Consider the following 13449-nt stretch of genomic DNA (forward strand, 5'->3'; position numbering starts at 1 on the left):
AGAGCCCAGGAGCTGAAGGAACCATGTGGAGACCCCTGCCAGTGCTGGGATGCTTCCATTGCCACTGGATCCACAAGACTTTCCACCCCCTGGCCTGTGATCCTCCTCATTCGGCAACATTGCATGTACTGCATGAGTCTAAAGAAGAATTCATGGACTCGGATTGGACCTATGGGGTAATATGAGACTTATGGACTTAACCCAGACTGAGCTGGGATGTTTTCTCAATGTACAGATGCTCTTTGGTATAAAGTTCTCTCGTATACACATGAAGTCTCTCTAGATTTGTTTCTTTACTCAACCCAGACTAACACAGAAGGATATGAATTTGGAGGAGCCAGAGAGTGGATGTTGTATATTGAATTGTGTTCCCCAGAGAGATGTTACACAAATCCAGACCCCTATCCCTGTGGCTATAATCACATTCAGGAAAGAGTGTCCTTTGTCATGTTAATGAGGTGGCACCGGTATAGGGGGAAAAAAAAACCCAAATCCAATCCACTGCCTTCAACAAGGGTTTCCGAGGCTGGAAAGCCTCACGGTCGCAGACAGCCTCATTCTCCAGCAGAGACAGCTGGTGAATTTGAACTGCGGATCTTGCAGTTAGCAGCCCAGCACCCTATCCACCAAGGACTCTGCTCTCTCTTTGGCTATAAAAGAGCCGATTAAGCCAGCAAGCAGGCCGAAATGAGGGATGATAGACACCAGGCCACGAGCAGGTCACCAAGGAGCTAAGCTGAAAGGAGACAAGGGCACTCCCCCAAGGACAACACCCACCCGGAGCACAGCACGTGTCCCCGAACGCTGGTGTCCTGAAGATCAGCGAGGAAGCAAGCACCAAAGCTGGAGAGACACAAGGACATTCTCCCAGAGCCAACAGAGAGACAGACAGACAGAGGGGGTGGGGCGGGGGCTCCAGAGCCTAACCACGTAAACACTGAGAAAAGACATTTCTGTTTGATAAAGCCGCCCCCTTGCTTGCGATACTCCTGTTACAGCGACACTAGAGGACAGAGACAAGCGATGAAGGACATCGCGTTGACAATTTATTCTCCAATGGCTCAAGACAAGCCCAGGTAGATAGACCGAGAGATTTGTACAAAGCAGGGGCAACACATGTTCGCATGTAGGAGATGGGACTGGAAGGTACAAGGAAGTTCTGTGCACCCTAACTCCCTGCCATCCAGTTCACTGGCTCTCATCAAGACCCAATAGGATGGAGGGGAACTGCCTGGTGGGGTTCCCGTCTGTCCAGGAGCTGAAAACCTCGTCTTCCTCCCACAGAATGACCGCTGGTTGCAAACTTTCTGTAAGTTTGAAAAGAGTTTTGTCGGGGGTCCTATTCCAAGCACTACCCACTACCATCCAGTTGATTCCAACTCAGAGGGGCCCTATACAGGGTCTCCGAGGCTTTGCAAAGCTTTCTGGGAGCAGAGAGCCTTAGATTCTCCTGGAGGGCAGCTGGTGGCTTTGAACGGCAGACTTTGTGGTTAGTAGCCCAGTGCCTAACCCACAGCTCCCCCAGGGCTGCTGCAGGCACTGGATGTGGGGTAACTCATTACATCACCACAGCAGCCCTCTGAGGGGAGCCCTCCCATAAACAGGAGGAAATGGGAACCCCAGAGGTGAATGACTTGCTAGGGTCCCACGGCTCCTTGCTATCAGACACGGTGCTTTAAAAAGTGGATAGAGGGAGGGGGTGGGGTTGGAAGTAAAGAGAAGCTGATCCCATGGACTCAATAGAAAGTAAATGTCTAGAAACGAATGATGGCAACATATGTACAAACGTGCTTGATACAATTGATGTATGGATTGTTTTCAGAGCTGTAAGAGCCCCAATAAAATGATCTTTTAATAAAAATTTCAAAAGAAGACTTACCATTAAGAAGATATCAATTATCCCTAAGATCCATTATAAATTAAAAATGATTTTCCATAAAAGACCAATTACTTTTAAAAAGGAAAGTGGGTACAAGCAGATGGACTTGGGTTAAAATGTAATACTTTATAATCTGGCTCATTTAACATTTGTGCTAGTTTTACTTGTGTTCTGCTTTCTTTGGCTTGAGGCTTTTCTGTGTTTGATTTTGTTACTGGTGGGGGGGTAGAGTACAGTTTGTATGTTTTACTCTCTATGAAGTCCAGGATAAGAAATCTACAGAGACAATAAGTAGAATCATGATTTCTTAGGGTGATGGCAGGGGAGGTTAGGGAACACAAGGAGTTAATGATAATGAGTACCTGATTGAAGAAAGTGATTTTAGATCGACCATGGTGGTGATTGCACAACGGTTTTAAGTATATTTCAATCATTGAATTGTATGTGTGAACTATGTGTCAATGAACCGGTAAAATTTGCATAAAGAAGACGCAGCTTGGATTTGAATCTCAACACCATACCTCACCACACTCAAGATACTCGATGACCTCTTAATATCGTCATACAGGAGAACATCTCTGACATGGATAAAACGCTCAAAACCCAAACCCCTGCCATCAAGGCGATCGGACTCACAGTGACCCGAAAGGACAAATGAGAACTGCCCCTGGGCTTTCCGAGACTAAATCTTTATGGGATGAGAAAGCCTCTTCTTTCTCCCATGGAGCAGCTGGTGGTCTGGAACCATCCACCTTGAGCTGAGCCCAGCCCATAACCCACTATGCCAGCCAGCGCTTTGTCCAAAATGTATGACAAGTGTAACTATGCAGGAAGGGCTGTGCTCTATGTTTTTCCTTGCTGGGGTTTCCATCACAAATGGTGATCTGATGGCAGGGTTCCCGGTGCTAATCTGTCCTGTACTCCCCATTCCCCACAAGCCGGATACCCCAAGCTCTTATGTGTACACTCTACAGCCTGCATTTATGAAACCCTGACTGTTCGCTAAGCCTTATGCTCAGTGGTTTGCATTCATTTGATCGACAGTTACTGAGCGTCTAGGTACCTGCTGGTGTTGGAGGCACTAGACACAGCCATGAGTGAGGTCACTAACTAGACACAGAGCCATGAGTGAGGTCACTAACTAGACACAGAGCCTTGAGTGAGGTCACCATGAGTGACGGCCCTGCCCTCAGGAAGCTGACACTCCCGTGGGTCAGACAGGCAAGAAACAGTGAATAAATATATCATTAGCACATCAGTGAGCCGTGTTATGGAAAAAATAACCTGAGGTGATGTGCTCAGAGTGGTTTTCGGGGTGCGGATGACATCAGTGAGAGGGTGAAGTGACAGCCTTTCCAAGGAGCTGGCATTTGAGCTGAGCCTTGCCCAAATAACGAGAAGGAGTCAGACTTGCCCAGCACAGGTGGAGGAACATTCCAGGAAAAGTGGGGGGTGCTAAGCCCCCAGCTCCAAACTCACTGCCTGCCAGCGAATCCATTTCAGCTCAGAGTGACCCCATGGGACAGGGTAGACCTGCCCCGGGGGCTTTCTGAGGCAGCCCATCTTTATGGGTGCAGACAACCTCCTCTTGCTCCCAGGGCTCCTTGGGGCTGGGGGGGGAGGGGCTGGGTGTGTTGAGGGGGCCAAGATGGCAACAGCAGCAGGTGCCCAGAGGAAGCGGGAGATGAGCTCAGAGAGGCACTGGCATGGATATTTTTGTCCCCATTGTCCAGAGAAGCAAATTAGGGGTTAGGGAGGAAAAATCATTAGCCCACAATTAGGAGACAGGCTATAAACAGCCGAACGAGGGGTCCATAATCAGAACTCCACTGAGTGTCACACTTCCTCTGTCTCAGAAAGAAGGGCTTGGCCGGGAAGAGAGTGAGCTGATCTAACCTGAGCCTCTTTTTTTTTGCTTCCACCAGTTCCCCGCTCTCAAGAACCTGAGTCAGTAGCTCTAGAGGTGGCAGGGGGTCATTTGGGCCATGATCCAGTCTCCGGGAGGAGGTGACATGAGCTCCTAGGGACACTTTCAGACTCTGATCTAAGCAGGGCTAGAGGACACCACCTCACAGCGGGCATGAAATTCATTTGATAGTCACCATGCGGAAAACTTGACATCAGATAGAGCAAGCACAGAAAACCGGAGCACGCCTCTCCTGCCATAAAGGCTCTGGTGGTGCAGTCGGTTAAGCACTCAGGCTGCTGACCTCAAGGCCACCGGTTCAAATCCACCCACCCCTCCACAGAAAGATGGCGCTGTCTGCTCCTGGAAACATTTACAGTCTAGGAAACCCTAGGTCAGTGGTTCTCCACCTTCCTAATGCCACAACCCTTTCATAAAGTTCCTCATGTTGTGGTGACCCCCAACCATAACATTATTTTCATTGCTACTTTGTAACTGTAATTTTGCTACTGTTATGAATTGTCATGTAAATATCTGATATGTAGGATGTATTTTCATCGTTACAAATTGAACGTAATTAAAGCATAGTGATTAATCACAAAAACAATATGTCAACTTGTGAAATATTTATTTCTAATGACAAATCAATGAAATGTTGTCTTGCAGCATGGGGTAGCATGGGTAACAGTCTTCATGCCAGGTACTCGTAGATGGGCATATTTGCATGTGGGGAGACTGACTGGAGACGTATAGAGGAGCTGTGTCTCAGTTTCTAAGACCACCGGAAATAGGTGTTTTCTGATGGTCTTAGGCGACCCCTGTGAAAGGGTTATTTGACCCCCAAAGGGGTCGTGACCCACAGGTTGAGAACCACTGCCCCAGTTAGAGGCCCCATGAGTTGGAATGGACTGGCTGGCAGTGGGTGTGTGGGTTACATTGTAGGAAGTTTGTTTCTGTTAACAATGTGTGTGTGTGTCCCAAGAAGCTTTGTTCATAAGTGCACACTGTGGAAACAACTCAAATGTCCACCAGCACATGGCTGATAAGGACGTCCAGGGATAGTCATGTGGTGGAATAGTACTCAGCAAAGAAAAGGAACAAACTCTTTAACACCTGGTCAGCATGGGCCCAGGCAAAAAGAGTCCACTCAATCAGAGACGCACGTCATGACAAATGAACACACGCCATATAAGAAACACAAAACTAAAAACAACAAAAACCCCACTACCACCGAGTCAACTTCAACTCACAGTGGCTCTGTAGGACAGTATGGACCTGCGCCCTTCGAGTTTCTGAAACTGTCCGTCTTTACAGGCGCCAACAGCCTCATTTTTCTCCCTTGGAGCAGCTGCGGGGTTCAAACTGCTGACCTTGGGGTTGGCAGTCCAACACATACCTCACGACACCTCCAGGGCTCCTTGCATGAAACCCTTGGAGAGTCGAGCGGAATCTACAGGGACATGAAGCAGACGGCAGGGTGGAGGCTACAGAAAGCAGGAAGGCGCTTCCTGGGGCCCAGGAGATGTCATGTGCCTTGACTGGGATGAGAGCTACAGGCCCCTTGTCAACAGGCGTTCAACTGCACCAACCACTGAAGAGTGGTGCACCTGTTCCCTGTCTGTCACCAAACGCCCGCATTGCCTTTTTCAATAATGTCTGTGAGCAAGCGCAGGGAGCCAGTCACTTCTGGGTGGGATGTGGCCCCCCACCCGGGAAGTTTGAGAAAGCCACCGCATGCCCTCGATCACTTTGCACCAGGCTGCCCCCAATGGGGGTCCAGATATGCTGGAGCCCCCCCACCCCCCATGCTGGCGACCTTGGCAGACTTGGGCCAAGGTCTGCACTTGTGGAACCAGGAGGGCTGCGTCCCAGGTGGTTTTGACCTTGGATGAGTGACCCCACCCCTGGTGCCTCGGTTTCCCTCAAATCTCCCAGGGAGATAAAGATAGGGTCCGACCTCAGAGGAGAGGGCATGGAGGCTATAATTAGATGTCTCAGGAGGCCCGCGGTCTTGGGCACGGGGCCTGAAGAGAAGGGAGCACTCAGGGGCTGGTGGCCGGGGTCATGGGCTTATTAGGGCTGAGGAGAAAGGGAGGGCCCAGCCATGGTCACTGCCTGGAGGCTGGGGGTGGGCCGAGAGACTCCGCTGGAGCCGGCCTCCTCATGTGGCATCACTGCCAGCTGCCCTCATCCTTCATGACCACCCCAGCTGTTCCCTCCTCCCGCCCAGGAAACCAGACCCGGATCACCACGGTCCTATTCTGGGTCCGGAATGCTGTGTCAGCATTTCCTGCTCAGACGTGGGGTGGGGGGGGTGGCGTGCATGGGAGTGGGGGGAATGGGCTGATGCAGGGTCAGCAGACTAGCCCCAGGGGGGAGACCACGTCCCCATCCCATACTTACACTCCACACCGCGGGCCGAGCTACTGGGAGGAACAAGACGGAAGGATTCTAGGATGGGCAGTTCCTCCCCCTCTCGTCCCCTCCCTGTCCCCTGCCCAGGCCCCAGAAAAGCAGGCTATTCTCGGAGGGACACCTGTTGTTCCAATTCCCAACCCTGCCCGCAGCCAGGGCACCGAGGTGCTCAGGAGACAGAACTGAAGAGACCCAGGTGGTCAGAGGGACAGACTCCACAGAGGGCCCAGGGTCCAGGAACAGGGAGAGACATGACCCAGACACCCTCAGGGACCCCCTAGCAGCCATATGTGACCCTCTTGCCCGAAGCCCAGGGGGAAAGAAAGACCAAGGGATCCCCAGGAGACCACCCCCAAGGGCTGGGGGCTGAGAGGAGTCTGGTCCTCCAGCCCACCCCATGAGTGTAACTAGGTCATATTCTGGTTCAACGAGAGAATTGGGGCTAGGAAAGGGAAGGGGGTGGGGGACTAAATTAAGCGGAGGCGTGAGAACCGCCCTCCCCCAGTACCTGCTTCTAAAGTGGTGGGACAGGCTACTCCCTCAACGACCCCCTCCTCCCAGACAAATCGTTAATGTCCTGAGAGCAGGCAGCCACCAAAGGCGGCCGGCTGCCTGGCCGCGCCTGCAGTCCCCAATCCTATTCATTATCTGTCGTGAGAAAGATGAGCGAGACTAAGAAAGACACGGAGCGAGCGACAATGATCCAAAGTGACAGACGATGCGACCCCGAGTCTCCGAGGCTCCCAAGAACCAGGACAGGAACACTCAAAGGCCTCCACCACCCCCACCACCCCCCCACACGCGCACACGCGCGCACACACACACACACACACACTCAGAAACCCCCAGAGAATGCCCCCCCCCAGACCCCTAAGCCATGGATACGCACCGTCCGCAGGAACTGGACCTCGTCCTCGCCCTCTCCTCCGTCACCCATGATGTCGAGGCCCCAGGGGCCGAGGCTGAGGTTGGGGGCTCTGGGGAGGGGGCCCCAGGCTGGGGCGGCGCGGCCAGCAACCGGAGAGGTAGATGGAACTGCAGGGAGGGCGCGCGTGCGGCACCCAGACAGGCGGAGGTGCCCGCCCCCCTTCTCCCATTGGATCAGGACGAGGTGGGCCACGCCCCTCCCTGCGACTCCGCCCCCGGACCGCTGGTTGGGACGGTGGGAGGCGTGGGAAGGTTCGCTCGCTACTCCTACCTCCGGGAAGGGCCCAGGACTGTCGCCATTGCACAGAAAGTAAACTGAGGCTCTGAGTGCCACGTCACAGCAGGGTCGGGATGTACAGCTCTGGGGCCCCCGACGTGAAAAAGCCCAAAGCGGAGGTCCAACCCGCTGAGCCCGCGGTGCCGGATTCAAATGCCAGCCCTGACACTCCTTACAAGTCCCCATACTGCTGCGTGTGCATTTATATAACCAAAATGTATCCGCAAAGGAAATTGCTCCCTGTCATCGAGTCCCTTGGGACTCATCGTGACCCTATGGGGCAGACCAGAACTCTGCCCTTGTGCATGTCCGAGGCTGTATATCTTTATGGGAATAGAAAGACAGCCTCATCTTTCTCCTGGGAGGCTGCTGGTGGTTTCAAACTGCTGACCTTGTGGTTAACTGCCTAATGTGTAACCCACTCCACCGCCAGGACTCTAAAGAATACATAACTTTAAAGACGAGGCTTTCTACTCCTGTAGAGAGTTACAGGGTCAGAAACACACGGGGCAGTTCTACTCGGTCCATGGGTGGTTCTGAGTTGGCATCAGCTCAATGGCAGTGAGATATGGTTTGAAGGGCTCCCCGGTGGCACAGCGGGCTGAGCATGGGATTGGCAACCTCAAGGCTGGCGGTTCAAACCCACCAGCTGCTCCTGGGGTGAAAGATGAGCTGTCTGCTCCCATAAGTACATACAGTCTTAGAAACCCAAAGGAGCAGTTCTATAGAGCAGTGGACCATATGCAATCGCTCATATGGCAGTGACTTTGTCTTCAGTGTTGTCCTTATCATTATTAGTTAAGGCTGCGTGACCCAGCAGAAATAGCAGCCACACCCCAAATGTCCTGTCTGCATCAAGCCCAAGCAGAGACCATTCTCTGGGCCTCATTTTGTCCTCACAATCCTTTTACCTACACTATTGTATTGACCACTGTAGAGGAGTGGACACTAACCCACAGTACCTCTTTGGACAGAGGGGGGCTCCGTAGGGTATCTGAGTCTGTGCCCCTTCATGGGATCAGGCAGCCTCGCCTCTCTCTCATGGAGCGCCTAGTGGATTTGAACCTCCAACCTTGCAGTGGTTAGCAACGCAGTGCTTCCCCTCCTGTGCCACCACTACCCTTCCACGTGGGGTAGAGCCCTGTCGTGCATAACTTCACTGCCACGGGGTCCATGACCACTCATAGCGACCCTACAGAACAAGGTAGAACTGCCCCCTGGGAGTTTCTGAGACTGTCACTCTTACGGGAGTAGAAAGCTCATCTTTCTCGCCGTGAGCAGCTGGTGGTTTCAAACTGTTGACCTTGCAGCTAGCAGCCCCGCGCATAAACACCATGCCACATAGTTTTAAGGAGATGCTGCACAGAGATCGGGTAGTCCTCACAGCAATCTCGTCGGGCCAGTTCACTTAGCGTCCCCATTTGGTTACAGAGGAAGAGAGCTGAGCACGGAGAGGTGGAGTGACTCACCCGAGGTCACACAGAGCCAAAGCTGAGGTTTGAACCCAGAGACCAGATTCGTAGTCATCTCACTTCACCAGCGAGACGGTTCTGGAACATCTCCTCACTGTGACAAAATCTGCTTTCCCAGCGTGGGTCCCGGTCCCCAGGGTCTCACCTTGCCTCACCTCCCTGCTCCTCACCCCTTCCTGAGGCTCCCTGAGCACCCAGGTCCCTTGGTGCAGCTAAGTGCCCTGGGCTTCAGGCAGGACTGCCTCCCAGAAAGCTTCTGTGACCTGCTCCTTCCAGCTGCCCACCCCTGCACTGCTCGCCTTTGGCTGGAGGAGGCGCCGTGCCACTAGCTCACTGCCTCAGGTCTCAGCAGTTCCCCAAAACAGATGCCACACAAACCAGCCTCCTGACCAGGCAGGCGACTTCCTGCCTGCAGGCCTGGGTGTCCTCAGTTGAAGTAATTCGGACTAGTCTCTGCCCCCCAAGATGGGGAGAATCATCAAAACCTTCATATGGTAACATTGATACAAGAAATCTAACACGGGTATTATGGTTAACAATAACATGCAATGGCATTAAGTTATGTTAAAATACATTGTTGTTTAACTCTATCGTGTGTAATGTTTACATACAGTTTATACATGCACGCAACGTTGTACATATGTAATAGATTGCTGTGTATATGCGAAATGCTGCTATGTAAATAAGCTGACACACATCGCATGCAATTTCATACCACAGCGCCGACTTCCATGCTTGTGGAGGGAAGTCTGAAGAAGGATCTATGCCTTTGACGCATGGTGGGGGCAAAGGACGCTGAAAATGCCATGGCCTGACAAAAGGACAAAGAAACCTGTCTTGGAGGAAATACAGACAGCGTGCTCCCTGGGGGAAAGGATGCAAGATTTCCTCTTGCCTATTTCAGACGTGTCAGGGGAGACCCAGTCCCCGCAGAAGGACACGAGGCTTGGCAAAGTCGAGGGCCAATGAAAAGGAGAAGCCTCGCGACGAGATGAGTTGAAACGACGGCTGCAGCCATGGGCTGGAGCACACACGGCGGTGAGGTGGTGGCGCAGAACCAGGCAGTGTGCTGTTCTGCTGGGCTTGTGTCGTGTTGTGATGTGTCGTGATGGTGCCTAACAACAGCAACATAATGCATGTGGCAGGTACATAATCTCATGTCAATTTGCAAAGGGGTGGAGTCTAGCCTGTCAATCAGGTCGCAGCTTGATGATGTCCCTATGGAGATAAATAGCTCACTGGAGGCCAGACCCACACTCTCTCCCTGTGAGACATTCCCGCTGACAAGCCACATGGAGTTACACTGATGGAGCCAGAGCCCTGGAGCTGGAGGAACCATGTGGAGACCCCTGCCAGTGCTGAGATGCTTCCACCGCCACTGGATCCACAAGACCTTCTACCCACTGGCCTGTGATCTTCCTGCATTCAGCAACATTGCATGTGCTGCATGAGTCTAAAGAAGAATTCATGGACTCGGATTGGACCTATGGGGTAATATCAGACTTATGGACTTGGTCTGGACTGGGTTGGGATGTTTTCTCAATATTCAACTGCTCTTTGATATAAAGCTCTTTATTATCCACATACGTGTGACTATGAATTTGTGTCTCTAGTCCACCCAGACTAATATAACTCTCATCTCTGCCCGTGCTCAGATTAATTACATATGGCGACATGATGATATGTTAGATGAAAAAGAGGAGAACTCTCAGGGAGATGGGTTGACAAAGCAGCTTGCCGTGGCGGCTCGAACGTAAGACAGACTGATGATGTGGGACCGGCAGCAGTCCTTTCTGTGGGACGTGGGGTCACAGCGAGTGAGCCCCGACTAAGTCACCTCAACAGCAGCAGGCTATACTGCATGCTCGAACATTAAATGCGGTTTTCTTGACATTTCAAGCGACTAAAAGTACTTATAATTTGTAAGAGAAAATGATTCTGAAAAAAAAAAAGAGGAGTGGGGAGGGAGGGGAAAAAATGAGGAGCTGATGCCAGGGGCTTGGGTAGCGAGCAAATGCTTTGAGAATGATGAGGGCAATGAATGCACAAATGTGATTGACACAACTGATGTCTGTATGGATTGTGATAAGAGTTGTATGAGCCCCTAATAAAATGATTAAAAGAAAAAGGTTTTACCTATACCAAGGTTAAAAAGGAATTTGTTCATGGTTTCTTTCTTTTTTTCTTTTTTTAATTAATTTTTTTTTACATTTTATTAGGGGCTCATACAACTCTTATCACAATCCATACATATACATATACATACATCAATTGTATAAAGCACATCCGTACATTCTTTGCCCTAATCATTTTCTTTCTTTTTTTTAAAATCTTTTTATTGGGGCTCATAAGGCTCTTATCACAATCTGTGCATACATCAAATGAGCAAAGCACCCTTATACATTCGTTGCACTCGTCACTCTCATAATTCACCTTCCACTTGGGTTCCTGGAATCAGCTCGGTTTCCCTTTTTTTTCCCCCCATCCCCCTCCCTCCCCGATGTTCATGGTTTCTTTTAGTATTTATATGTATTTTATTAGGACATTGATGCATTTAGTTGATGTAAAGCATATATTTAGTAATATCTTTTTCCAAATGGCTACCCAATTGTCTAAAAACTCATTTTGTACCAATTTGTTATTTGGCACATTTAACATATATTAAAGTTCTATATATACACAAAAAAAAACAACAGAAGAAAAATGATTCTGTGTCACGGTGCATGATATCATACATTCTTTTCCCTTTGTCATTGTTATCTGAGGGGCTTCAAAAGTTCCTAGGAAAATTCCACTCTCTTATCATGCTATTTTTCCACGGACTGTTTGGTGCCCCCGCGTTTGTCTACAGATCCACCAGGCCAGTCCGTGCACACCTGTGGCTGCTGGTGGCTGCACAGGACTGCCTGGCATGTCCCCTTCAGTTTCCTCACTTCCCAAGGAAGGGGACACCCGAAAATAGCATTGCTGATGGAGCTGAGTGAGGATGTTCGGGGATTTACCTTCCGGAGCGAACTGCTTGCTGCGTGATAGTTCGTGAACTTGCTCCATGGAGTCTTTCAGGAATGGCTGCCTGCAGGCCCTCTCCCACCAGCCATGTTTGCCGGGCCGGGAAGATAACTCACTGGCCTCGTAGTTTGCATTTCCCGGAGTGGTTACTGACCAGTAGCTTTGAGGACCTTCCTCACACGCTTGTCAGAATTTGGGAGCTCTGGTGGCAGCGTTAATAGTGACACGTTGGGCTGCTAAGTGCAAAGTCAGCTGTTCGAAACCAGCCACTGCACCAAGGGAGGAAGGTGGAGCTGTCTACTCCTGTAAAGAGGTACCGTGTCAGAAACCGAACGGGGCAGTTCTACCCTGTCCTCTAGGGTCTCCATGAGTCAGAATCCACTCGAAGGCAGTGAGTTTGGTTTGGGGGGTGGCCCTGACTGTAGGCCAAGGAGGCTTCCTGGACAGTGGGTGAAGTTGGGGCTGCCTACCCCAAAATGGGTTGTCCTAACCCCTCAGATGCTCCTCAGGGAGAAAGCCAGGCAATGCCCCGAGGGCCCTGAAATCCAGCCAAGCTGTTCTCCTCCACCAGCTCTGAGAAGTGACTCAGGCACTCAGTCAGGACAAAACGCTCCTTGACCACTGTTGGTTCGGGCGGCTGTCTTCTTGCTTTCTGATTTTCACAGGCTAATTTTTCCTCATCCACTCGGAACACTGCACGGGGCTTCTTCTTCCCATCTGCCTCCTGACGTCTGTCCCGTGGTGTCCTTCCTGAAGCAGGAAGCCTTACCTTTGCGTGCTCTTGAATTCACCTTTTTTCTTCTTCTGCCTTCTGTGCTTTGGCGGCTCCATGCAGAAGTCTCTCCCTCTGTGCTTGTCAGCCCCACCGTGTGGTGACTGTTGGCACTAACCATCCCTCTGGGTCTTGGGGGCGGGTACAAGTTCCAGGGCCTTCCCCGCCCGCCCCTCCCCTGCCCCCCTCCCCCGGCCAGGCTGCTCTGAGTCCCCAGAGCCTGGAAACACTCAGGATGAGTTGGTCTCCACCAGGAGCACTACATCATCGAGACAGAGGCGGACGCAGGGGCCTCAGGAGGATGGGCTGAGAACCACAGGCACCGGCATTACAGACTGCTGCAGAGGAAGAGGGACTGGGAGGAGGGGAAGAGGCCGAAAGAATCAGGGAAGGAAAGCGCTCTTCTGAACCTGTGGGATGCAACCCCTGGAAACGCTAGAGTGGACTGTGTGTGTGTGTGTGTGTGTTGTGTTCTGGCATTAATTATATATATGTATATACAGGGAGACATCTTATCGTGAGAAAAAGAAGCCAAAAAGCTAAAACATATTTAGGAGGAGAACCGTCTGGTCAGATCAACTCACAAAGCCCGCATCTTAGTTACGTGGTGTTGTAAGTCTAACGCCACAAGTTTAGGTGGCCTTGGTCCAAACCCACTTTCACTCATCAAGTGCATTCTGATTCATTGCTACCGGTTCTCAACTGGTGGGTAGCGACCCCTGTGGGGGGTCGAATGACCCTTTCATAGGGGTTGCCCAATACATCACAGTAGCAAAATGACAGTGATGAAGA

The 13449-nt window shown here is 51.2% G+C and overlaps 1 protein-coding gene across 1 annotated transcript in view; it reads right to left on the minus strand.

Annotated features, from left to right (window-relative positions):
- Nucleotides 1–12716, minus strand: part of RYR1 (ryanodine receptor 1) — a 135329-nt gene extending 122613 nt beyond the window's left edge. The window contains exons 1-2 of the mRNA XM_075536656.1: nucleotides 12655–12716; nucleotides 7090–7177 (exon numbers count right to left, since the gene is read on the minus strand). Of these exons, the coding sequence (XP_075392771.1) occupies nucleotides 7090–7177; nucleotides 12655–12716 (150 nt within the window). The remainder of the gene's footprint in view (nucleotides 1–7089; nucleotides 7178–12654) is intronic.
- Nucleotides 12717–13449: the final 733 nt, after the last annotated feature.

This window comes from Tenrec ecaudatus, chromosome 18 (genome assembly GCF_050624435.1).
Source record: "Tenrec ecaudatus isolate mTenEca1 chromosome 18, mTenEca1.hap1, whole genome shotgun sequence".
Taxonomy (NCBI): Eukaryota; Metazoa; Chordata; class Mammalia; order Afrosoricida; family Tenrecidae; genus Tenrec; species Tenrec ecaudatus.